We start from the raw sequence: 24,872 nt of genomic DNA, 5'->3' as shown, positions 1-24,872 counted from the left end.
CAGGGGTTTCTTTTCTCTGAATCATTTTATATGTGTCATCTGGAAATGCATTCCAGAGCTGGATGGAGTCTCAGAGTGGGTGCAGCCCCCCATTTTATAGTTGAGAAAGGTGGGGCCCAGAGATGGGGAGTGGGGCCAGCCCTCCACCTCAGCCTCCTGGCCTCCTCTGAGCGGCATGCAATTGAGCCGCCACAGAGGAATCTGGTTCCATCACTGGGCAGGTTATTTCGCCTCTCTGTCGCTCAGTTTTCTCATCTGTAAAATGGAGCCAGTAGCCCCTCCTGCCCATGGGGTCACCACGAGCATCAAATAAGATGGTGTGTGGGAGGCGCTGACATGTTGCCCTCGGTGCCGGTGGTCCTTATGATTTTGTTACTAGTGTTTTCTCACGCCAGGGAGGCAAGATTGTATGGACAGGCTGGGGTGGCCATGAAGCTTATCTCTTCTAAAATGCCCTGGTCACCCCATCTCCTTGTGTTCTGACTGCAGAGCCCTCAGGACTGTCCTCAGATCCTGCCTTCACCCCTGGCACCTGTGCCCACAGGTGGCTCCCAGACCATCCCAGTGCGTCTGGCCAATGCTGCTTTCTTCCAGGTAAGTGGAGGCCAGGCCAGGGTGGGGAGGGGCTGGGAGAGTGCAGTCCCAGGTGGGGCTCCCTGCTCTGGGCCCACCACCCTTGCCTAGGTTTCCTTACTCTGAATTTCCAGGTTCCATTTGAGAAAGTCCCGCTCTGGTTGCATGGGGCTAGGGCAGGGGTCGGCAAACTGCGGCCCGCGAGCCACATGTGGCTCTTTGGGTACGTTCTGTCTCAAAAGTTTGCTGACCCCTGGAAGAGCCAATTCTGTCCCTCACAACAATTTAAAAATTATTCGAGAGCCATAAATATACTTTTACAAATAAGGACAATTTAAAGGAATATTGTAAATGAGACGATGATAGTTTTATTTTCGTTTTCAATGTTACTTCAGAGCCACATGTACATTCCCCAAAGAGCTGCATGTGGCGCACGAGCCGCAGTTTGCTGACCCCTGGCAGCTCTTCCGTCTCAAAAGCTTGCCGACCTCTGGGCTAGGGGAAAGGGAAGTGGGTGGTGAGGGCCAGGCCAAGGGGATAACAGGCCACCAGCAGCCTGAGGGAAGCCCTGGCCAGGACCCACTGGGTATCAGAGCTTCGTCCAGGATCTCCAGACTCCCCTACCCACTGAAACTCCCTTGGCAGAGCCGGGCCCCAGCCCATGGTAGACACGCCCCATGTTGTACCCCACCCTGCCCCCAGGCTGAACTGTGACCCTGGACACGTGTCCCCGGTTTTGGCTACCAGGTTTTCCCTGGAGAATGGCCAGAGAACCCATTGCCAACCCATGCTCCATTGTCCAGACAGGGAAAATGAAGCCCAGAAAGGGGAGGTTGATGCCTCTGGGTCACGCGATGTTGGACTAGACTTGCAGCTTAGCCCTGGACTCCCAATTGAGTGCTCTCCCCTGCAACCAGCCTTCCCTTCCCCCACTGCCCATCTGGGCTGGGGGAGGGGATGCCACCCCTTTCTGGGTCCCTCCTGGAGGAGTAGCCTGGGTGGGAAGTGTTGATGAGTCCTGGAAGCATGCCAGCCATCCCCTCCCCAGCTTCTAGGGACTCGCCATCTGTCACTTCCACAGGGAAGCTGGGGCCTGTTGTCACACGTGGGGGCCACGTGCCGGGCATCTGGGATGTGTCGGGCAGCCTTGTGGTTGGGCTGGAGATCTGGCGCGGGGCGGGGGGGTGCGGGGTGAGGACTACCCTTGGCCCTCAAGCTCCACCCTGCAGTGTTTAGGGCCTAGCCTCCCGGAGCCTCCAGGGATCTGGGCCCGGGTGCAGGGCAGCGCTGCTCCCCTGGGTACAGGAACCTGCCATGGGGAGGCCCAAGCCCTGGGTTTGGATCCTGGCTACTTCTTTTGGGGGGCACATGTCTATCCTCACTGGGCTTTAGTGATCCTGGTCCTCCTGTCCCCGGGCCTGCTTCTAGAATACTGAGGGCAGCCGGGGGCAGAGGCCCCTGCCTGAGCTCTGCAGCAGCCCTGTTTGCTGAGCCTACACCCCAGGGATCCCCAGGACAGGCTGGACCTGCCACTCCTAAGGTGACTGAGGCCTGAGCTCAGGAACTCAGAGGACAGACCTACATGCCAAGACAAATGAGCTTTGTGCACTGTCAACAGCCACTTCCCTGTGTTAGCTTCAGAGCAAAGGGGGAGAGGGGACAGGGTATGGGAGAGGTTGCTGATATGCTTTCTCCTTAAAGTGTCACATCTGCCAATGACAGGGACATAAACAGGAAGTCCTGCCACGAGGCTGGCCTAACACTCATGAAACCCGAGTTTGTTCACTCAGCAAATATTTACTGATATTACTCCCCGGTAGCTCTGTGCTGGATCAAGGGCAAGACAAGACTGGGGAATTGGGCCATGTTTATTCACTCAAGAAACATTGATTGAGCACCTCCTGCATACTGATAACAGCCAGCATATATTAGGCACCCACAGTTTGTAACTTACTAAAGATACACAATCTCCGGTTTTTTCAGCAACCCTGCAGAGTAGGGAAGCCTATTTCATTGCAGTGTAGAATACCAGGGCTCAGAGAGAAGGGCCACATGCACAGGGTTGCACAGCTAGGAAGGAGCAGAGATGGGATTTGAATTCGGGCCTGTGTGAGGTAGAACCTGAGCTCTTTCAACTGCCATCTGCTGCCCTTGGAGGTGTCAGAGGGGCTAAGACCCAGCCCCAACCCTCACCAGTGGGTGAGGGGACAGGTGGAAACAGAGCCTAGGCAGCAGGATAAGGGTAGTTCTTGACATACAGGGTGGGAGGCAGGTGTTAGGAGCTTAATTGAGCCCCCAGCACGCACCCAAATATTTATTGCTAAATGAGTGAATGGATGAATGATCAAATGAGGAGTGCCTGATCTAAGAGGGATCTGGGAAGGCTCTGAATGTGGGATATTTGAGCAGGATTTTGAAGGTTGTGTGGAGTTTTGCTGGCTGATAAAAGGATTGACAAGCCTCTCAGGTGAAGAACAGACTTGGTCGAAGGTCTGAGGGCAGAACAGTCTGCCATGCCCAAGAGTGTCCTGGTCTGGCTGGAGCAAGGGTCGGCAAACTGTGGCTCGTGAGCCACATGTGGCTCTGAAGTAAAATTGAAAATGAAAATAAAACTATCATAGTTTCATTTATAACATTTTTAAAAAGGATATTATTCACATAATGGTGATTTCATTTGTTTTATGTCTCTCGAATACTTTTTCCATTGTTGTGAAGTACAGGATTGGCTCTTCCGTCTCAGAAGTTTGCCAACCCCTGGGCTGGGGTATGGGCCTTGAGGAGCAGAGGTGGAGGGTGTTAAGGTGCATAGAATGGATGGAGTCTCACTGGGATGAGCTTTGAATGTCGGTTATGCCAAAGGGTTAGCACTTTATGAGCTGAGTAAAAGGCCCTAGTTTAGGCCATTAAGGGATGTTGGAGAGGCTTTTAGTGGCGTGGAGAGCACAAAGCCAAAGTTCTAGGCGTTTATGTACTCCTTACCTCCCTCAAACATTGGACACGGAGGCAAGGAAGGACATTCCAGAGGAGGTACAGCCCAGGAAAAGGCCTGATAGTAGGACGAAGCCCACTCTTCAGGGCAGCAGTCCATGATGTCCTGATGGAGTTACAGGGCAATGGGTACTGACCCGACTCTCCCCGCCCTACCCCACCCCTTTGTTTCCCACAGAATGCAGCTCTTGAATGTAGTTTTGGGCAGGAGGAGATCTTTGAAGCTGTGTGGGTGAATGAATCAGCTGTACGCTGCAACCAAGTGGTGGTGAGTGGTCTGGCTACAGCAGGGGGCAGGAGAAGGCCTGCACAAGTCCAGATGCTGCACTGCCTTCCTCCCATCTTACCCCCTTCCTCCTTTTGGTTCCTTCATTCCCAGTAGCCCTGTCCTCATCTATCTCCATGATATCCCCTGCCCAGCAGAGTCTCGGACACCATTCACACCCCTCATGCTTTTTCCTGTCCTTTTGCAGCTGCACACGACCCAGAAGAGCCAGGTGTTTCCACTCAGCCTACAACTAAAGGGGCGGTCAGCCCGATTCCTGGACAGCCCTGACCCCATGACAGGTTGGAGCCCCCATCGATCTCATATGGCCACAGGCAACTCAGCCACAATGGGTGGGGCTAAGTCTGGGGGTTGTCTCATTCCAGGGCTCACTGCACAGTCACTGATATCGCACATCGCCATGCCGTAACACGCTGCACAGTCACTGATATCGCACATCGCCATGCCGTAACACGCACAGACTCTCAGATCCCAGCCCTGCCATTCAGTACCTGGTCACTCAGTACTTACTGAGCAGCTACTCTGGGCAAGGCATCATATTCTTGGGGCATCTCTGTGCCAGTGGCTATGCAACCTCGGGCACATACTTAGCCTTCCCTTTCTGAGCCTCATTGTCCCCATGAGAAATGAGGGCACAGGCCCTTTAGCAGAGGGCTTGGTGAGGATTTGCTGAGATGATGCGTACAAAGCCTTATAAGGGTGTCTGGGGCAGTTAGCACCCCCAAATGGTGGTGGTTGTCCTTATTGTTATCATATGTTTGAATCAGCTCTCCAAGGGCCTGTCCATTCATGGGGAGACTCTGACATCTCCCTACGTGACCACATGAAGGCCCTAGAACCAGCCTGCACACGGGGGTCCTGGAGAATGCTTCCTACATGCCTTCTTGGGTCACTCCAGGTGTCTGCAGCCCATAGAGCCCACATTGCTCAGAGATTCCTTAGCATCCCGGACCTTTGCTGTGGGGTAGACACCCACCCAGGCCTGGGTGTGAATCCCAGCTCTGCCACTCACTGGCTGTGTGACCTTGGGCACGTCACTTTACCTCTCTGAGCCTCATCTCTTATCAAATAGGGCTAAGAAACAGCTCCCATCTGATAGAATCCCAGTGAGAATGAATGATACTAATGAGACTGTAGCTGCACTGTGCTTAGCACAGACCCTGGGGGCGGAGAGGGGCGGAGGGTTGGAGAAAGTACTAAGAACCTCACAGGGTCCTGATCCTCGGAACCAGGACCTGCAACTGGGTGGGACACCACAGTGAGAGGCGGAGGGGAGAACAGTAATGGGGGTGCTGACCCATGTTGCCTCTGTATCTTTCCCAGTGGAGGTCTATAACTGCGCCATGGGCAGCCCCGACTGTTCCCAGTGCCTGGGCCGGGAGGACTTAGGCCACTTGTGTGTGTGGAGTGATGGCTGCCGCCTTCGGGGGCCCCTGCAGCCCCTTCCTGGCACCTGCCCTGCCCCTGAGATCCGGATGGTAAGCATACTCCCCCAGCCATGAAAGCCTGTTATACACACACGCCTGTACGAGCACCTGCACAGCCGCCCCATGTGGGCTCATGGCCCCGCAACACATGTGCTTATACACGCCCAGGCACATGCATGTAGTATTACCTACTGAACATTTGCTGGGTGCCAGGCCCCTGCTCAGTGCTGGAGACGTAGCAGTGAACAAAAGAAAGTGCCTTCCCTCATGGAGCTAATGTTTTAGTTGCGGGGGGGGAAGGGGGGCACAGGCAATAATGAGTAAGGAAATCATTTATGTATACAAGTTGGTAGTACTCTAGAGGGCAGGGGCATTGGGAGTTGGGTGGAGAAGATACTGGGCTGAGCGTGTCTAGTTTTATAGCGAGGGAAGGAAAACCTTGCTGATATGGTGACAATTGAGATTGCCAGTTAATCCCAAGCCTCAGTTTAAGAAAAAAAGTCTCAGGGAAGAATTTTGATTGGCTTTGCCTGGGTCAGGTGCCCTCCCAGGCCCAGTCAGCTCTGGCTGAAATGCAGGGTTGTGCGGTCAGATGTGACCACTGGGAGTGGACCTCAGTGTCCTCAGGAGACCCCTCCCCCACCACCAAGTAGCATTGACTCTGTCCATACACTCTGTGTCCCCAGACCTTACTGGGCTCAGTAACACACACATTCTAATTGGCAGCCCCAGTGACCCACCAAGCGACTGGTAGTCCAGCGCTGTCCCCTAAGTGTTGGGTCCACAACGGCCCTGCCTTCCCCTGGGAGCCTGTGACAGTGGCGAAGAAGCCTGCCAGCATCCCAGCCTCAGAGCCCCATTTGCCCCTCTCTCTGGTCGCCTGGCAGATTGAGCCCCTGAGTGGCCCCTTGGACGGCGGGACCCTGCTGACCATCCGCGGCAGGAACCTGGGCCGGCGGCTCAGCGACGTGGCCCACGGCGTGTGGATTGGCAGCGTGGCCTGTGAGCCACTGGCCGACAGATATACCGTGTCAGAGGAGTAAGGAGTGGGCAATCCCTGGGGCTGTGTGAGTGACCCTTAGGCCCTACCCCACCTGACAGTGCCAACCACATCTCTGGCCTCCCTTCTCCCCTTGGCCATCCCAGCTTCCTCAGCAGGCACCCTTCTGCTCCCCAGAAGTAGCTCACTCCTAGGTCTCCTGGACATTGCTCAAGCCATTCCCGCCTTTCTGCTCAGGACACTACTCCTTATCCTTCAAGTGCCCGCTCCTTTGGGAAAGCCTCCTGTGTTCGCGTTGACCAGCCCAACTTCCACAGAAGCCTTACTCTGGTGGAAAAAATGTAGTTGAGAAAGTATAGGGGCTGCTGATGGGGTGCAAAGACCTGGGCCTGCAGCTGTGGGGCCCAAAGGAGCGCTAGGAAACAGGAGCAGAGAGGGACTAAATTGGATTTCCTTTCAGGATCCCATAAGTCAGGCATCCAGCCCAGAAAATGCCCTCATGGTCAGAGAATTTTTAAGTGTCCTAAGAGACCATCTTGTCTAACCCCTTGTCTTATAGTTGCAGAATTGTGGAAAAGTTGTAGGGTAGGGGGTGGTCCCCGGGAAGAGCCAGGGCAACGCTTGGGGGACTCAGTGGCTATTTTTCAATTGATAGGGAACCGAGGGGGTAATGCCCTTGGTGTGTCCCAGCTGAATGCCAACCTCAGCTGTGAGTGGGAGGAGTGGGTGGCTGAGTGCAAGATTCGGGAGCTCACACACCCTAGGGTACAGTAGGGGGCATTGTTCAAAGGAGAAATGGGGCAGTGCCGGCCTGGCTGCCCAGGTTCTGCTGGCTGCTCCCCTGACCAAAGATCCCTTCCCCAGGATTGTGTGCGCCACAGGGCCAGCCCCAGGGGCATTCTCAGACGTGGTGACGGTGAATGCCTCCAAGGAGGGCAGGTCACGGGAGCGCTTCTCCTATGTGGTAAGGGAGGCCTCAGCCCACCATCCTGCCCGCCCCACCAAGCACACACCCAGGGGCTGGCCCAAGGCCTGACCCGCTGCCTTCCACCCCACAGCTGCCCCTGGTCCACTCCCTGGAGCCTGCCATGGGCCCCAAGGCAGGGGGCACCAGGATCACCATCCACGGGAGCGACCTCCACGTGGGCTCTGAGCTCCAGGTGCTGCTGAACGACACGGAGCCCTGCACAGAGCTCGTGTAAGCCCCTCCACCCCGGCCGCCCTCCTCCAGCCCATAGAAACCAGGGGGCTGGAGGGGTGGGGGTAATATCCAAGCATTACCCCTTGGCCAAGCCCCTTCCCCTCTTCGAGCCTCAGTATTCTCAATTGGTTAGAACAGTAGCAGTGAGTCCTGGGAAGTACTCTGTGCCCAGCATGTAGTAGGTGCTCCATAAGTGACCACAGCAGGGAAAATGGTAATGATTGTACATAGTCTGAAACCCTTAGCTCTTGGTGAAGTAGCTCTGTCTATATTATGCACTTACTATATACCAAGCCCCATTGATGGGCATCTCTGGGGACACCAGGATGAGCCCAACACAGTCTCGGCCCTCAGGGGAAAGCAGATACTCCCACCGGAAATAGAAATATCCACTGGGGTTGGGATTGGGAGAAACGTCTGGGCTTTCAGGGCCTTAGGGCAGCGTCCTTACCAGGGGCAGCAGTGGGGAGAGGAGCTCTGGGAAGGCTTCTTAGAAGAGGTAGGACTGGGAAATTGGGAAGAATAGGCAGAACCAGAGAGAAGGGAAGGCGTTCCAGCCGGGGAGGACAGCCCCAGCAAAGCGTGGCAGTGAAATACAAAAACAACAGACTTACGTACCAAGGGGCAGAAGACCAGGCTGGGGCCAACTGAGAAGGCCTTAACCCAAGGCCAAGTGCACAGGCCTGTGCTCTTGGGTGATAGGGCAGGGGGTGTTGGTCAGGGTGTGTGGTGGGGGGGCTGCTGCTGCTGATGCCTGCTGCCCTCCCACAGGCGCACAGACACCAGCATCGCCTGCACGGTGCCCGGGGGCGCACTGCCAGCCCCTGTGCCCGTGTGTGTGCGTTTCGAGCACCGGGGCTGCGTGCGTGGCAACCTCACCTTCTGGTACATGCGGAACCCGGTCATCACAGCCATCAGCCCCCGCCGCAGCCCTGTCAGGTGAGACCCAGCCCCCAGCCCCCAGTGGGTCTCACCCTCTGGGGCTGCAGGTGGGCTAATGGGGCTTGCTGTCCCCACAGCGGTGGCAGGACCATCACGGTGGCCGGTGAGCGTTTCCACATGGTGCAGAATGTGTCCATGGCGGTGCACCACATTGGCCGGCAGCCCACAGTGAGGAGGGCAGGGGACTGAGGTGGGCGGGGGAGGCGGGGGTGGCCAGCAGCCCGACTGACCACACCTCACTCTGCTGCGTCTCCCCATCTCTGTCTCTCCTTATCTCTTTGCTTCCCTGTTTGTCTCTGTCTCCTGTCTGTCTCCCCATCTCTTCTTATTTTTCTGTCTCTCCCTGTCTCCATCTCTCCCTCTCTGTCTCTCTCTGTCTCCTTAACCCTCAATCTCTCCCCGTTTCTCCATGTCCGTCTATTCGTCCCCCATCCCCTGGCCTGTGGCGCTCTCCCACCAGCTCTGCAAGGTTCTCAACTCCACCCTTATCACCTGCCCATCACCGGGGGCCCTGAGCAATGCATCGGCACCGGTGGACTTCTTCATCAATGGGCGGGCCTATGCCGATGACGTGGCCGTGGCTGAGGAGTTGCTGGACCCCGAGGAGGCACAGCGGGGCAGCAGGTTCCGCCTGGACTACCTCCCCGACCCACAGTTCTCCACGGCCAAGAGGGAGAAGTGGATCAAGCACCACCCTGGGGAGCCCCTCACCCTAGTCATCCATGTGAGTGCCGGCAGGTGCCAGGTCGGGGGAGTGGGCGGGCCAGGCTCAGCCATGGGCCTCAGTGAGCACCCACCTCCTCCCCCACAGAAGGAGCAGGACAGCCTGGGGCTCGAGAGCCATGAGTACCAGGTCAAGATAGGCCAAGTGGCCTGCGACATCCAGATCATCTCAGAGAGAGTCATCCACTGCTCCGTCAACGAGTCTCTGGGCACAGCTGAGGGGCAGCTGCCCATCACAGTGAGTGGACGGGACACTGGAGGCAGACGTGGACCTGGCCCCCAGCCCCATGTTCCTGAGCATCTGCCCCTCACCCCAGCACATTGGAGCAGAACATGCTCATATTCAGTAGCTTAGGCAAGCAGGGCAAAGCAGAGCTTTACATCCTCACTTGACAGATGAGGAAACTGAGGGCCGAGAACTTAGTTACCTGCTCAAGGTCAGTGAGCGGCCCCAGCTAGGCCTGACGGGGCTGGACCCTGAGAGGCCATAAGAAGTCGCCCCTGTTCCACGAGGTGCCCCACCCCAAGTCTGGGCTGCGGGTCACCACACAGAGTCACAGAGGGGAGGGAAGCAGGAGTGGAGAGAGAGCCCAAAATGCAGGAACCTGCTTGCAAGCCACCCAAGACGGGGAGCTCATTTCCTCACAGGCAGCCCTTGCCACCCCAGGAGAGCTTGACTGGGAAAGCTCCCTTTCACCCACACCCCAGTCCCAATTCTGCCCTCTGAGTCCTCAGACATCACCTGCTTCCCTGGTCCCAGAACAACCAAGAGATGCCTGGAGACAGCAGCCAGGCCCCGTGAACTGCCTGCCGCTGGCTCTTCTGCTGCTCCTCCCAGGCTATAATAATCATTATAGTACTCAGCGTCCCCCTTGTGCCAGGCCCGGGACTAAGGGCATGGCAAAGCATCAGCTCATTTAGCCCTCACAGCATCCCCAGGAGGTGCATGTGGTTATCTCTGTGTTATAGATGTGGCATCTGAGGCTCAGAGAAGTTAGGTGACCTGCCCCAGGCCACACAGCTAAATGAGGAGAAGAGCCAAGGCATAGTCCAGGGAAGTTATAACGCCCTCCCCCCACCTTTGTGCAGATCCAGGTAGGGAACTTCAACCAGACCATTGCTACGCTACAGCTGGGTGGCAGTGAGACCGCCATCATTGTGTCCATCGTCATCTGCAGCGTTCTGCTGCTGCTTTCCGTAGTCGGTAAGGAGCCCCACTCTTGTGACAAGAGAGGACCTGCCTCTGAAGATGGGCATAATGGGCTGGGGGCACAGCTTGAACAGTCGTTGGGGTGGAAACAGGTCCCACACCCAGAAGTGGGGTGAGAGGTGTGCCTGGCTATATCACAAATGGGTGGAAGACGATGGATGTTGTGAGGATGTGCTGGGCCCAGACTGGCTCAAGTGCCAGGCAGAGGATTTTGGAACCTTGCTTTCCAGTCGATAGAGAGGGTTGTTCAGGGAAGTTAACCTAGGCTATACCCCTATTAAAATAATGATTATAAAGGGAATATATTCAATGTAGCAGAGAAATTGAAACCCTCATACACCCTTGGTGGGTTGGAAAATGGTGCAGCCACTTTGGAAAATACTTTGGCAGTTCCTTAAAATGTTAAAGACTTACCATGTGACCCAGCAATTCCACTCCTGGGTATCTCTCTATTCAAGAGACATGCACACACGTTCACACAAAAACTTGTGCGTGAAAATGCGTAGCAGCACTGGTCATAACAGCCAAAAAGTAGAATAATCCAGTGACCACCAACTGATGAATAAACACAAGGCGGTATATGCATACAATGGAATATTATTCAGCCATAAAAAGGAATGAAGTGCTGACTCATGCTACTTCATAGATGAACCTTAACAGCATGATGCTAAATGAAAGAAGCCAGTCACAAAATACCACATATTCTAGGATTCCGTTTACATGAAATGTCCACAATAGGTAAATCCATAGAGACAGAAAGTGGATTATTGGTTTCCAGAGACTGGGGAAGAGCGGGGAGGGAGTCACTGCTAGTGATTATGAGTCTTGAGGCAATAACAATGTCCTAAAAGTAGATGGTGGCAGATGCATAACCCTGTGAATACACTGAAAGCCATTGAATTGTATACTTTAAATGGATGGATTATATGGCATGTGCATTATATATCTCAACAAAGCTGTTTTTAAAAAACAAATATTCAATGGAGAAATTTTTAGGGAAAACTGGATGAAGCTAAAAGGAAAAAAATACCCATCATGAACACCCTATGCATGTTGGTATATTTCCTGCCAGCCTTTTTTCTTAAAATTTTATATATATGTGTAGTATATACAAATGTATATTATATATAAAATATTTCAATATTATAGTCCCTCCCCCACCCCAGAAAGGGATTATAATATACTGCTTTATAATCTGCTTTTAAACATCTCTTAATTCACAGGTAGCATCTGGTTATTGTAGAAAGAATTGAAAATGCTAAAAAACAGAACAGAAATCACCCATAATTCTCCCACCTAGGGAGCGCCACTAAAAATAGTTTACCACTACTTTGCACTCGCTCTCGCTCTCACTCTTTTTTTTGTTAGAACGGGACATTGAGCTTTATTTTACTGGGTTTTCCCCAAGCCCTTTGCCCCATAGGCGTTTGTCAGCCCACTGAGGAGGTAGAGCGGAGGCCCCAGGCAGGACCTCTCCCTCCAGGTCCAGGCTCTGTACATAGCAGGTACCCAAAAATGCTGTCCAAAGGGCTTTCAAGGCCTGACCCCCGGCCCTCCACTGCTGCCCGTAGCCCTGTTCGTCTTCTGCACCAAGAGCCGCCGTGCTGAGCGCTACTGGCAGAAGACGCTGCTGCAGATGGAGGAGATGGAATCTCAGATCCGAGAGGAAATCCGTAAAGGTAGTGGGTGGGGACCATGCAGGACTGTGGGCCTCGGCTTTCCCGGCTGGGGAATGGATTTGAGATCCACTCACTGCCACCTACCTGTCGCCAGGCTTTGCTGAGCTGCAGACGGACATGACAGATCTGACCAAGGAGCTGAACCGCAGCCAGGGCATCCCTTTCCTGGAGTATAAGCACTTTGTGACCCGCACCTTCTTCCCTAAGGTCAGCCTGTGCCCTCACCAGCCACCGCAGGGGCTCCTGGGCCTCTCTCTAGGCTGTGCAACTCAAGACGGCACTGACGCATCTGGGAAAACTTGGCTAGTGCAGTGTGGGCTCCTTAAGCAGTGCAAAACCTGGTCGCCTACTCACAGGGCCTGTCGGGAGGGGGCCCACTTTCTCCCCCCACTTTCCTTCTCTACTCACTTGATGTTTAACTGTCCGTACAGAATCCAGCTGCCAGCCTCACTCCTCCTGGGGTGCTGAGCCTGCCTCTCCCTCACGGAGGGGGCAGTAGAGGCGGCCCAGGTGCTCCCAGGCCCCATGTGCCCTGCCTGCGTCTCATCCCTGGGTCCCTTCCTAGCCAGGCTTCCTTGGTCTACATGTCCCCGCCTCCTTCCCATGCCTCTTTCTGTTCCAAGGGCTGCTGCCCTGTCCCCATCGTCCCTGGCCTATCCAGAGCATTTGTGCCCGTGGCCAGTACCCTCCTCTTGCCCTGTCCACACCGTTCTCCATACAGCAGCCAAACAAGCCCATGTCGTGGTTCCTGCCAGCATCTCTGCCTCGGTTTCCCTTATTGCACACTGAGCTGCTTTTGCTTCCTTGTAAGCCTTGTGCCCTCTTGCATTACCACACCTTGGCTCTGCTGGTTCCCCTCCTCCTTTTCCTCCAGGAAGTCCCCTGGGACACCCCTCCCTACTGCCCTGGAATCCTGCAGCTCCCTAGGCATGGCCCACTGCCTCCTCTTCCTTTATAAGATGTCCCTTTGCCTTCGTTGAGCGGCCCTTGCACGCCAGTCAAGGGAGTCTGCAGCCCCACTGAGGTGCTGGGGGGTCTGCCTCCACAGTGCTCCTCCCTCTACGAAGAGCGTTACATACTGCCCTCCCAGACCCTCAACTCACAGGGCAGCTCCCCGGTGCAGGAGACCCACCCGCTACTGGGAGAGTGGAAGGTGAGTACCCCCAGCTCCCCGTGCACATGCACACTGGGCTGCCTCAGGGCAACCCCGCCCCTTTCTGGCCCCACTTTCCAGCTCATCTGATCCATTGATCCCAATCACTGGGGGCTGGGAGGCACCTGCCGTGGGATGGTAGTGAACCCTCCATCCCAGGAGGCATTGAAGCAGCCCTTCAGGGAGTTATAAATGCTGACCCCTGGGCCAGGTAGAGAAGGGAGAGGATTGGGCCTCCCTGGATATCCCACTCTGCCTGCTGCTTAGAGACTAGAAGGTGAGAGAGCCCCACACATGGGGACACTGGGTTAACTCCCTTGCCCTTCTCTGTGCCCACTTTTCAACTCACCTGAGCCATTGATCCCAATGACAGGGAATTAGGAAGCATCCACTATTAAAAGGTAGTGAGCTCCCCATCCCTAGAGTCATTCAAGGAGCCGTTCATGATGTATAAGTGCCAACTCCTAAGACCAGGTAGAGGCACTGGAGCCCTGAACCCCTGTGAACACCACATCACTAATTGCTTCCACAGATCCCTGAGAGCTGCCGGCCCAACATGGAAGAGGGGATCAGCCTGTTTTCCTCGCTGCTGAACAACAAGCACTTCCTCATTGTCTTTGTTCACGCACTGGAGCAGCAGAAGGACTTCGCAGTACGCGACAGGTCAGGTTGCCAGGCTCTGGGAGCGGGGCAGGGGCCCGGCGGAGACTATACCACCGGTCCTGGGTCAGCCAGGCCAGACCCGAGGCTGGGGTAGTTTACAAATCACCATGTTCTCTGGGCAGCTGGCCAGCCCCCAGCATCAGGCCCTGGGGGTCCTGAAACCCCCACATTTCCTCCTCTTCCTGGGCCTGGATTCCTCCTGCACAGGCACACCAATGATTAGGTGGACACAGAGCCCCCACTTTGTGGTCCCCAGGTCCCAGGGCCGTGAGAGACGGCTGGAGCTAACGCCCTGTGACCACCCACAGGTGCAGCCTGGCCTCCCTGCTGACCATCGCGCTCCATAGCAAGCTCGAATACTACACGAGCATCATGAAGGAGCTGCTGGTGGACCTCATCGACGCCTCGGCTGCCAAGAACCCCAAGCTCATGCTGCGGCGCACGGAGTCCGTGGTCGAAAAGATGCTCACCAACTGGATGTCCATCTGCATGTACAGCTGCCTGCGGGTGAGGCGGGTGCAGCAGTGCCACCCACACTGCAGGGGCCACCGCCTCCGAGCCTTCCCGTAATGGATTGGACTTGGTTTCATCTTCCCACCAGCATTTCCAGGGGGGTTATCACGTCCTTTGTGCAGACATGGAGAGAGGGACTCAGAGGAGGGTGGGTACAGGCCTAGAGGACCCATTATACAGACGGGGAGCTAAGGCTCAGAGGCGGCTGGCTGTCTGCGAGGGCTCAGAGCCAGCTCAGGGAGGAACAGGCCACGTCAGGGCCTTGTTCTGGAAGATTTCTCAGCCATCAAACCCTCCCTGGTGTGCCTTTGGGCTGCTGCTCTGGGCTTGGGAGGCATCAGACCTGGGCCTGGCCCTTGAGGCTCTCCCAGCATTAGGGGAGATAGATGTGGAAACAAATTAAAACACAGTGGAGCTCAACCACCGAGGCCTCAGACCCGGCTGGAAGGTCCAAGGTGGCTTCCTGGAGTAGGTGACTCCAAACGGAGGCCCAAGGGCTTAGTGGAACGAGCCAGGTAAGAAGTGGGGTGGGGAGGGTGTTCTGAAGGCAGCATGGCCAGCGGAAGGGAATGTTTATAAAAGCAACTGAAGCAAGTCCAGCGACTTTCTGATGAGAGATGAGGCTACAAAGGCCAGTGGGGCTACCCAGTCAGGGTCCTCTGCATTCTGCCAAAGGGATCCCCATTAGGGCTTCTCTGCAGAACAGGAGTTGCTCAGCCCCTGGGCCTGTCCCACTGTCCAGCTGCCCTGCAGTGGTAGAGGCCAGGGAGTCATCTGGGGATCCTGTGAGAAAGGCACAGGCCTGGGTGGAGCCCAGAACCAGGGCCTCAGATGTCCTGGGTTTGAGTCCCATCTTTGACACAAACCAGCTGTGTGACCCTGAACAAGGCATTGTCCTCTCTGGGCCTTGGTTTCCATCTGCCAGGTGGGGCCTCTGTCCCTGGGCTTGGGGCTCATGAGGGCCAGGTAGCCTAGAGGAACCCTGTGGACCCTCTGCGGGGAAGTGGGGTGGAATAGGGGAGGCCGGTCCTGGGGAGGGATCTCCAGTATTGGTCTTCCTTCTGGGTCATCAGGAAAGACCTGGCTGCAACAGGGACCACAGGGGCTACCGTGGACCTAGCTCCCTTGGCCTCTTTGTGTGGCCTTAGCCAGGCCTTCCTCTCTGAGCCTCTGTTTCCTCCAAAAATAGGGGCATCACTGGCCTCCCCACCCCCCGCCCTCCCCCAGAACTGGAGAACTAGATCAGGAATAAGAGTTGGCACACTGCCTTCATAATCTTTGCCAAATTTGCCTAACACTATTATATGCTTAATTTTCCCCCTTAAATCAGCCTTCTGTGTTTACCCAAATATCCACTACCAAAGGACACCTGGGTCACTTGCTATAAAATGACCATGAAAATCAGCTCATGGCTGTGGATGGCAGCAGAGCCCCCTTCTGGCTATGTGCGCTTTGTGAAAGGGAAATTGGCCAGGGCAGGGGTACCTGAGGCCCCAGTCAAGTCCAAGACCCTCCACACTCACCAGTCCGTGATCTGGATTATTTGAGGCCATGCCTGTGTTCTGCTTCTGCTTGAACTCACCTTGGGAGGCTTAGCAGAAAGAGCCATAGTCTTGGGAGTCAGCTGATCCAGGATTCCAGTCCAGCCCTGCCACTTCCCTGCTCGGTGACCCTAGGCTGGTGGCGTGCCCTTTCTGAGCCTCGGCAGTATGTGGAAGGGTTGCTGGGAAGATGAGATGAATCTGCCTGGCACAACTGGTAGTGTTCGACCTTAGAGTCCATGGAGACACCAGGGAGTTGGGGGGACGGGGGATGGTACCCGATCCAAAAGGAGGATATTAGACAGCCATGGAGGTATTGGTAGAAAGGGGAAGTGAAAGTGGCCCAGGTGGGGGCTGCAGCGTGGCCACAGGCTTGGGGGCTGAAATATGGAGGCTGAGCATGGAGGTGGTAGGGGCTGGGATGGGGGGGCTGGGCCTGAGCCCCTGATAGCCCGTGTCCACCCCAGGAGACAGTGGGGGAGCCATTCTTCCTGCTCCTGTGCGCCATCAAGCAGCAGATCAACAAGGGCTCCATTGACGCCATCACGGGCAAGGCCCGCTACACACTTAACGAGGAGTGGCTGTTGCGGGAGAACATTGAGGCCAAGCCCCGGGTGAGCTGGGTGGGGCAGGGCAGCAAGGTGGGACCATCTCCCAGGCTGGCTGGGAGGGTCGCCCCGTGTGCCTGGAGGCTCCAACCTTGCCCCAGCCTCCCCAAGCAGGTTGTCACCCCACCCGGGCCCAGGGTAGCGATGGTGGGGACTTGCTGACCCTTTCCCCCCTCTCGCGCAGAACCTGAACGTGTCCTTCCAGGGCTGTGGCATGGACTCGCTGAGTGTGCGAGCCATGGACACTGACACGCTGACACAGGTCAAGGAGAAGATCCTGGAGGCCTTCTGCAAGAATGTGCCCTACTCCCAGTGGCCTCGCGCCGAGGACGTCGACCTCGGTGGGCAGGGGTGGGCTGGAACAACTTGGCATTGAGCTGCTTTGGTGGGAACCAGCCCCTACCTTGGTGATACACTTGTCTCATTCAGCAAATGTGCATTAATTTTGGCACTGGGAACACAGAGATGGTCAGATACGGAGCCCCTCTTCTAGTGGGGAGACAGGTCCTGCAGTGTAAGCAAGCTTCGGGCAACAGCAAAAAGTGTTCAGGAAAGGCTTTTCCAAGGAGGGGATGTTGGAGTGGGTCTCTAAGGATGCATGGAGTCCTGGTTTGGTCAAGAAGCTAGGGCCATTCACTTGATGATCTCCAGCCTTTCCTAAGCACTTGGTCTGTGCCAGGCCTTGTTATAAGCACCAGCCTATGATGGTGAACAGGCAGGCACAGCGACTGTCCATTTAGAGCAGGGAACTTCAGGTGGCTCTCTAGGGCTGGCATGCAGGAGACAGAGTGAGCTATGAGATGAGGCCGGGCAGGCACTCAATCACCCAGATCCTGGAGGGGCAGAGTAGGCACTTGGGCTTTACCTGGAGGACAGTGGGGAGCCTTGGAAGGTGTGTGACCCTTTCACAGGTGGCACCTTTTCTTTAATCAGCAATAGTAACAGAGCCCCAAGGATGAGGACATTTCCGGAATTCCTGCTCTGTGCTCACGACCATGACACCCTGTTCTCCAGTTTTCTCCCTCTCCTTTTACAGATGGGGAAATAGAGGCTCAGAGAGAGGCATGGCATGCCCCAGGTTCCACAGAGAGAGCAAGCAGCCTGTCCCTGTGTGCCAGGCTGGTCTGCCCCTCGGGCTGGCTGCCTTCCCCTCGCCCTGACACCCTGCTCCCTGTCCCCAGAGTGGTTCGCCTCGAGCACGCAGAGCTACATCCTCCGGGACCTGGACGACACCTCGGTGATAGAGGATGGCCGCAAGAAGCTCAACACTCTGGCCCACTACAAGGTGGGGTCCCCAGCCCCACTGAACCCCCGTTCCCAGCCCTTCTAACCTGACCCTGACCTCAGCCTCTCCCCTCCTATCAGATCCCTGAAGGTGCCTCCCTGGCCATGAGCCTCACAGACAAGAAGGACAACACACTGGGCCGAGGTAGTGCCATGGGGAAGGTGTCTAGGGCCCCTTCTGAGCAATCCTGATGGGGAAACTGAGGCTTCAAGTGGCCTCGTTGGTGGGAGCAGGCGCCAGGCCCGGCCCCTCTGCCCCAGTACTGCCTGGGCAGAGCCTTTGGGCAGGCCCTGTGGCCAGGCCTCATGCTGATTTCCTTTGGGCAGTCAGAGAGGCCCCAGGAGGGCGGGATGTGGTTCCAGTAGGTTTGGGCAGCTGCCAGGCCTGAGGGGAAGGCTGGCATGCCCATCTAGGATTTTGGGCTGTGTCCCTGCCTCAAGTCCCACGATCCACACCCTCAGATGCCCCAGGCCCAGCTGCTTAACTGCCAGGCCTGGAGTCCTAGGCTCCTCTGGGTTTCAGGGTCCCCTCCTGAGGTCAGGAGCAGGATCTTGGGTCTCTCCCAGCAGCTTGTGAGGTCTGGGTTGGCAGAGGCTCTGGGCTGGAGGGTGGAGTGAATGAGGGCAGCCACCCCTGGGGCCTCTCCCATCTCCATGTGTGACTGTCTCTGTTTCTCCATCTCTCTGTTTCTCTTAAAACCTTGCATGTCTTGCTCTCAATGCCTCTACCTTTATCTTTGTCTCATTTTCTGTGTATCTCTCTGGATCTCTCTCTCATATCTCTGCATTTTTCTCTTTGCCTCTCTCTCTGCCTTATTTTCTCCATGTGTCTCTTTGGAACTCTCTATTTCTATTGGTTTCTCTCTCTCTTCCCACCTCCTCCCCTGTCTTGTTTATTTATTGTGTGTGTGTTTTCCTCTCTCAGTGAAAGACTTGGACACCGAGAAGTATTTCCATTTGGTGAGTGCCCGGCCTCCAGCCCTGAGGGCTCCCGCCCATCGCTGGGTGTGGACTTGGCTCCCTACCACCCTGGGCCTCTGGGGAGTGCTCCCAGGCGCTGGGGAAGACTAGGGGTTGGGGAGTGGGGATGGCACCCAGAATCAGCAGGGAGCCTGGGACACACACAGTGTATGCAGACCCAGTGCGTGTGGGAAAAGGACAGGACCTCCCCCAGAATGGCCGGGGATGGTGCCTGGTGCTGGCACTGACCACCACCCTGGTCTCCCAGGTGCTGCCCACGGACGAACTGGCAGAGCCCAAGAAGTCCCACCGGCAGAGCCACCGCAAAAAGGTGCTACCAGAGATCTACCTGACTCGCCTGCTGTCCACCAAGGTAGGCCGGGTCTCATCTCCTCATCTTGGGAGGGTCAACTGTGTGTACTCACCTTGGAGGGGGTGGGAGTTCTTCCCCTGTGGCGCTAGATGGGCTCCCAAGGCAAGAGGCTGAGGGCATAGGGTCCTGCCCAAGGAGGGTTTCGCTCCCAACCATGAAAGGTGCTCGACAGACAATATTAGCCTGTGTAACAGAGAGGGCAGCAGAAGCCCTAGAGGGGTCAGTGATACCCCTAAGGTCTCACAGCTCAGGTGGCGGTTGGCACCCTAAAGACCACACCCTGGCCCCACCAGTTCTCCCCTCTATGCCCTAGTCCTTTCAATACCCTGTAAGATAGGTTTCACAAACCCGTTTCACAGATGGGAAAACAGGCTCAGAGAGGTGACTAGCCTGATGCCACATGACTTCCACATTCACCAGCCCGAGCACTGCGGGCTCCTTGGAGCTGCCAGAAGTGCCTACTTACCCCCTATATGTGGTCTGGACTGACAGCAGCCACCCTGTTCCCCTGCAGGGCACGCTGCAGAAATTTCTGGATGACCTGTTCAAGGCCATTCTGAGTATCCGTGAGGACAAGCCCCCGCTGGCTGTCAAGTACTTCTTCGACTTTCTGGAGGAACAGGCCGAGAAGAGGGGGATCTCGGATCCTGACACCCTTCACATCTGGAAGACCAACAGGTGGGTGGTGCATAGGTGGGGAGGGCTATGCAGCTTCCCTGTGTCATTAGGGGCAGCCACAGTGTGGGGGTTCAGCGCCCAGCCTCTCAGTCCACCTGCCTGGGTTCAGTCCCTACTCTGCGGTGTGATGTTGGATAAGTGACTTAACCTCTCTATGCTGTAAGTTTCCCCCAGCTGTAAAACCAGGGCAATAAAAATAATCCAAATTATAAGAATTAACTAGAAGCCATCCCTGCTGTCTGGGGTGGCAGAGCGGCTAGAAGCCACTGTCAGCTTCATGTTACAAATGAGAAAACTGAGGCTCCTAGAGAACTGCCTGCCCAAGATCATGCAGCCCTTGCAATGGCGGGCCAGGCTCAAAGCCGTGTGATCTAATTCCGATATCCAGTTTGTAGCCTTCCTTTGAGGCATGTCTTAGCTTTTGGGGGGTCACAGATTCCAACAAGAAGTTGCTGAAAACCTAAGCCTGACCCTCAGAAACAATGCCACGGGCCCAGAAGTTCCTGTGCAGTTACAGGGGCTTCTCAGAGCTCTGGGGGTCCATAAGCTCTGGGCTGCTGAGTCACTGGAAGGCCCCTTAGTGGGGTTGTTACCAACCCTCTGGCCTCCTGAGGCCAAGGCCAAGGATCCAGACCCCACCCTCCTTCAGCCCTTGCCTACTCAAGTTGTCCAGCTAATGGCAGACTTCCTGCTGCCGTGCAAGGCTGAGGGAGGATCTGCGGACTGCCCCCGGGCGGGGGCGGGGGCTCCTAATGAGAACCAGGACCTGGCTTGAGGCTTTTGCAGGAGGCTCCTCGAGGGGTGGGGGCGGGCAGTGAGGATGGACTCAGGTCCCCACGCCCCAGCCAGTCCTGCAACTCCTGCCTCAGCCTCCTGCTCTGCTCCACGCAGGAAACCTTGCTCCTCGCTGCTCTGCCACCCTGGTCGGCAGAGATGGTCATTAGCCCCGTTTGTGGATGAGCAAACAGAGGCTTCCAGAGGTTCCATCTCATGACAAGGTTCCACTGGCCTTGAGGGGTAAAGCCAGCCTGTCCTCTGGCCCTGGCTGCCCCACCGCCAGGGTGGGCTCACTTCCTCTGTTTCTTCCATCTCATAGCCTTCCTCTTCGGTTTTGGGTAAATATCCTGAAAAACCCCCAGTTTGTCTTTGACATCGACAAGACGGACCATATCGACGCCTGCCTCTCGGTCATTGCACAGGCCTTCATTGATGCCTGTTCCATCTCTGACCTTCAGCTGGGCAAGGTTAGCTGCTCTTAGGGGCGGGCTGCCAATGGTGGAACTGCAGGAGGTCAGGATGGGGGGACGTGGGATGAATTGGGACATTCTGACAAGGAGAGGCTCACACACTGGCACCTACAGTCAGAAACTCTACATTGCTACAGACCACCTGCCTCAGGAGTGCCCAGCACCAGCTCTGGATGTTTAGGTCATAGAGCCAGGCCTGGGAAGCCAGGGTGAATGGGGAAAACCCGCTTGGTCAGGCAGAATATTGTCTGAGAATCATCCAGGCTCCAGGCAGCATTCCTGATGGTCAGGAGCCATTTGACTGGGCGCTGAGTGAAGGGGTGGGCAGAGGGGTGACCAAGACTTCTGAGATAGTCACAAGAGGAAGCTCCCCGAAGCATCTTTCTGCAGGGAGAGGATCCAGCAGGCTTCCGAGGGTGGAGAGGAGAGAGCGCTGGTTGCTGTGAGCACTAAGGAGATGGTGTAATGAGACCTGGCAGGACGGGGTGGTGGTTGTATGGCCCTGCATTTAGCCCATGACTCTGAGACAGGCCACGAGAGGTAGACAATGCCCTCCCTTCTCCACACTATCTCGGAAGGCAGGATGCCTGTGACAGACAAAGAACTGGGAGTGTACTTGGCACATTTCACTTTTGGGCGTTGGAAACATGTGGTGGGAAACATTCCACTGAGCCAGCAATCAGGCTTCCAGAAATCTTAGCCACCAAGACCCGTAACCCTAAGCAAGGATGTAAACAAAACAGCCTGCGTGTGACAAAGAGCTGGCACAAAGCCCTTGCTCTTTTCCCCCTAAAAAAAGCAGGTCCCCTTTCAGGTCATCACCCTGACAGTCCCCGAGAAAACGACAGGGGTTCAATGTAAAAGGGCAGCAGGAGGAGGGGGGGGGGTGCGGAGCCCCTGGTCAGTGATGGGGCCATCAGTGTGGCAGCAGGGATCAGGGCTTCGTCAGAAAAAGGCGAATCTGTCCGGTCTCTTATCCCCTCACTCCTCTCTACCCAGGATTCACCAACCAACAAGCTCCTCTATGCCAAGGAGATCCCTGAATACCGGAAAATCGTGCAGCGCTACTATAAGCAGATCCATGACATGACGCCACTCAGCGAGCAGGAGATGAACGCACACCTGGCCGAGGAGTCGCGGGTAAGGCCGGGCTGTGGGGAGTCCAGGACTTGACTGGGAGGGACTAGGAGAGGCATCAGGTCTGGGCCCAAGTCTGACAGTTGGATTAACCACCCTCCCAACGCCTCCCTTCTCTTTCCTTGCAGAAATACCAGAACGAGTTCAACACCAATGTGGCCATGGCAGAGATTTATAAATATGCCAAGAGGTATCGCCCACAGGTGGGTACCCCCAGTGTGAAGCACCCCCCGTTACAGCCCTGCTCACCTCCACTCTGCTGAGGAAAACCCAGGAAGAGGTTCCCGCTTCCGTATTCACATCCCAGGATGTTTTCACTTTAGGGGCAGGTTGCCAGTGGTAGAAATTCAGGCAGGGTATTCTCCCCCAAGATCGTGGTCGGGGAGGCCCCAGGGCTGTGATCCAACTGCCTCCTGCTTCTCCCTCAGATTATGACAGCCCTGGAGGCAAACCCCACAGCCCGGAGGACCCAGCTGCAGCACAAGTTTGAGCAGGTGGTGGCTCTGATGGAGGACAATATCTACGAGTGCTACAGCGAGGCCTGAGCCTGAGGGACATGGTGCTGGGGAGGAACAGGGCGCCCGGCCCTCGACTTCGTTTGGTCTCCAGTGCCTGTAACTCTGGCTGGGTGATGACTAAGCAAAGTCAGCTTTGGAAGAGGCGGGAACGAGGGGCCTCTCTGAGCCAGGCGGAGGAGCCCTGGCCCCTTGGCACTCTGTCCCTCCCACCTGCCCCTAGACCCAGGCTCTGGGACAGAGACTTGAATGGCACAGCCAGTCTCTGGTAAGGCTCCCACTGTCCACCAGCGCCGCCTGGACCGTGCCCCCACTCGCTGTCACAGTCAGCTGCTAAGAGCCTGGCCCGACTCCGCCCAACAAATGAAGAAAGAGGCCACCTGGCTGCAGCCGGAAACACTACCTCATCCATTCCGACGGAGGGGAGGCCTCCTTGAACCAGCCCTCGATTGGGTCCTGCTTCAACCACCAAAACATTGTCTCCATTTCCCCTCAGCTGGAGAGGACCCTGGGCACACAACAGTTTCAAGCAGTGTCAGATTTTTGTTGCTCAAGCAGCTAGTGGTGGAGTGGGCAGCGCCCACTGCCCATGGGGAGGTTCCATGGGCTTTGGCCAGAGCCAGGGAGGGCACAGGACGAGGAAGGACAAGGGGACAGGTGCTGGGCCATCCTGGTCTTGAGGTGGGAAGAGGGGCTAAGTTGCACCAAGGCTGTAGCTGGGCTACTTGATCTTGCTGGAAGTGTTCCTAACGATAGCACCACTTTTTGTTGTTTTTTTAAGAAAGCTTTTATATATTAAACGTATCACACGCCAACTGTGAATAGCTGCCGCTTGTGCAGAGGACCTGGGAAGGGGAACCGAGGGGCTCCCAATGCAACACTGGAAACGACTGCTCCAGAGGACAGTCCTGGCAGAGACACCCCCCCCACACACCTCAACTCCCTGAGAAAATCGCCCATTTTGTTCCCGTCACAAGTGCCCCTCAGCTGACCTGGCCCCCTGCAGCAGACCTAACCAGCGCAGGGCCTGGCTCAGAGCCTCAGGGGCTGGGCTGGAAGCGGGTGGCCGGGATGCTCTGGAACCTTCTTTATAATAAAAGCCCGATGGGAAAACCTGCTGTGGGCTCCAGCCTTTATCCTGAGATGGACAAGGAGGAAAGGAAGTGCCGTCACAGGAGGGAGGGAGAGCATAGCTTAGAAGCTGCCTTAGCCTTCTGAGAAGGCCGTCAGTGATAGGAGGTACAGGGGGACAACGCGGCTGCCTGCTTGCCATGAGCCTGGCCTACACCTGACCTTCTCGGGGCTCTGAGGGCACCCATGCGACCTCCAGGAAGAAGTCATAGCTCCTCCCCCACTTACCTTTTATTTAACAAGCCTGGGTGGAACATAATATTGTCCCCGTTTTACAGATACAGAAACTTAGCACCATGAAGAATTTCTGCAGGTCACACAGCCAGGGAATGGCAGAGTGGGAGCATAAACCACGTTGTCTGGGCCTTCGTTGCTGTTTCCTGCTTCCTCCAGGCCAGAGTCTCCACAGCAGCCCCTAAAAATGTGTGGGGAGGTCAAAGGTCACCACCCTGGAAAAAGCTTACATTTACACTCACCCTGAATTTTTTTATCTCAAAAATTGTGTGTCATTAACCCCATTTTTCAGATGAAGAAACAGGCAGTTTCCCCAAGGTCAGTATAACCCTGGACTGTTCCTAGTAAGGCAGGCTGTTCCTCACCACAGCCCATGAGGATGGTTAACCTAAATTGAGGTCAGCAAATACCCAGAGAGCCCCCGCCCACCAGCTGGGGGTAAAGATTATCCCCAACCCTCCAGAAAAGGTCATTAGTAAGCACAGCCACCTCCAAATTAGAAGCAACTCAGGTTAGTTTTTTCCCTTTATGAAGGAAAAATAAGCACACACATTTATCAAGGCTAAGAACTAGGACAGAAAAATTCATACAATTTAAACAAAATCCCACAAATGCCAGTTTTAGAATTGATGAGAACAGAAAAGTGAGAAAAGTAAACAATATTTAACTTTAAAAATAGCCTTTTGCTGTAGTGGCTTCTGGGTGGAGAAATTCTTTATCTTCAAATTTTCTATTCTGAGCACTGGTTCCTTCTTATTAAGCAGCAGATTTTCTAATTTAAGTTATTGACACATTTGATAGGGATT

At 55.6% G+C, this 24,872-nt stretch overlaps 1 protein-coding gene across 1 annotated transcript in view; it reads left to right on the top strand.

The window, feature by feature from the left end:
• Nucleotides 1-24,866, top strand: part of PLXND1 (plexin D1) — a 51,580-nt gene extending 26,714 nt beyond the window's left edge. Inside the window, exons 9-36 of the mRNA XM_019646022.1 lie at nucleotides 490-594; nucleotides 3,740-3,829; nucleotides 4,035-4,128; nucleotides 5,171-5,325; nucleotides 6,162-6,313; nucleotides 7,139-7,238; nucleotides 7,333-7,472; nucleotides 8,247-8,414; nucleotides 8,495-8,585; nucleotides 8,878-9,141; nucleotides 9,229-9,378; nucleotides 10,230-10,344; nucleotides 11,922-12,029; nucleotides 12,124-12,236; nucleotides 13,078-13,182; nucleotides 13,715-13,845; nucleotides 14,154-14,352; nucleotides 16,367-16,513; nucleotides 16,692-16,848; nucleotides 17,689-17,792; nucleotides 17,873-17,936; nucleotides 18,717-18,751; nucleotides 19,020-19,124; nucleotides 19,639-19,802; nucleotides 20,899-21,046; nucleotides 22,049-22,189; nucleotides 22,315-22,389; nucleotides 22,615-24,866. Of these exons, the coding sequence (XP_019501567.1) occupies nucleotides 490-594; nucleotides 3,740-3,829; nucleotides 4,035-4,128; nucleotides 5,171-5,325; nucleotides 6,162-6,313; nucleotides 7,139-7,238; nucleotides 7,333-7,472; nucleotides 8,247-8,414; nucleotides 8,495-8,585; nucleotides 8,878-9,141; nucleotides 9,229-9,378; nucleotides 10,230-10,344; nucleotides 11,922-12,029; nucleotides 12,124-12,236; nucleotides 13,078-13,182; nucleotides 13,715-13,845; nucleotides 14,154-14,352; nucleotides 16,367-16,513; nucleotides 16,692-16,848; nucleotides 17,689-17,792; nucleotides 17,873-17,936; nucleotides 18,717-18,751; nucleotides 19,020-19,124; nucleotides 19,639-19,802; nucleotides 20,899-21,046; nucleotides 22,049-22,189; nucleotides 22,315-22,389; nucleotides 22,615-22,731 (3,537 nt within the window). The 3' untranslated portion in view covers nucleotides 22,732-24,866. The remainder of the gene's footprint in view (nucleotides 1-489; nucleotides 595-3,739; nucleotides 3,830-4,034; nucleotides 4,129-5,170; nucleotides 5,326-6,161; nucleotides 6,314-7,138; nucleotides 7,239-7,332; nucleotides 7,473-8,246; nucleotides 8,415-8,494; nucleotides 8,586-8,877; nucleotides 9,142-9,228; nucleotides 9,379-10,229; nucleotides 10,345-11,921; nucleotides 12,030-12,123; nucleotides 12,237-13,077; nucleotides 13,183-13,714; nucleotides 13,846-14,153; nucleotides 14,353-16,366; nucleotides 16,514-16,691; nucleotides 16,849-17,688; nucleotides 17,793-17,872; nucleotides 17,937-18,716; nucleotides 18,752-19,019; nucleotides 19,125-19,638; nucleotides 19,803-20,898; nucleotides 21,047-22,048; nucleotides 22,190-22,314; nucleotides 22,390-22,614) is intronic.
• Nucleotides 24,867-24,872: the final 6 nt, after the last annotated feature.

Source organism: Hipposideros armiger, unplaced genomic scaffold (genome assembly GCF_001890085.2).
Source record: "Hipposideros armiger isolate ML-2016 unplaced genomic scaffold, ASM189008v1 scaffold_96, whole genome shotgun sequence".
Taxonomy (NCBI): domain Eukaryota; kingdom Metazoa; phylum Chordata; class Mammalia; order Chiroptera; family Hipposideridae; genus Hipposideros; species Hipposideros armiger.
Note: the sequence above shows the minus strand (reverse complement) of the source record. Positions and strands in the feature narration are given on the sequence as shown.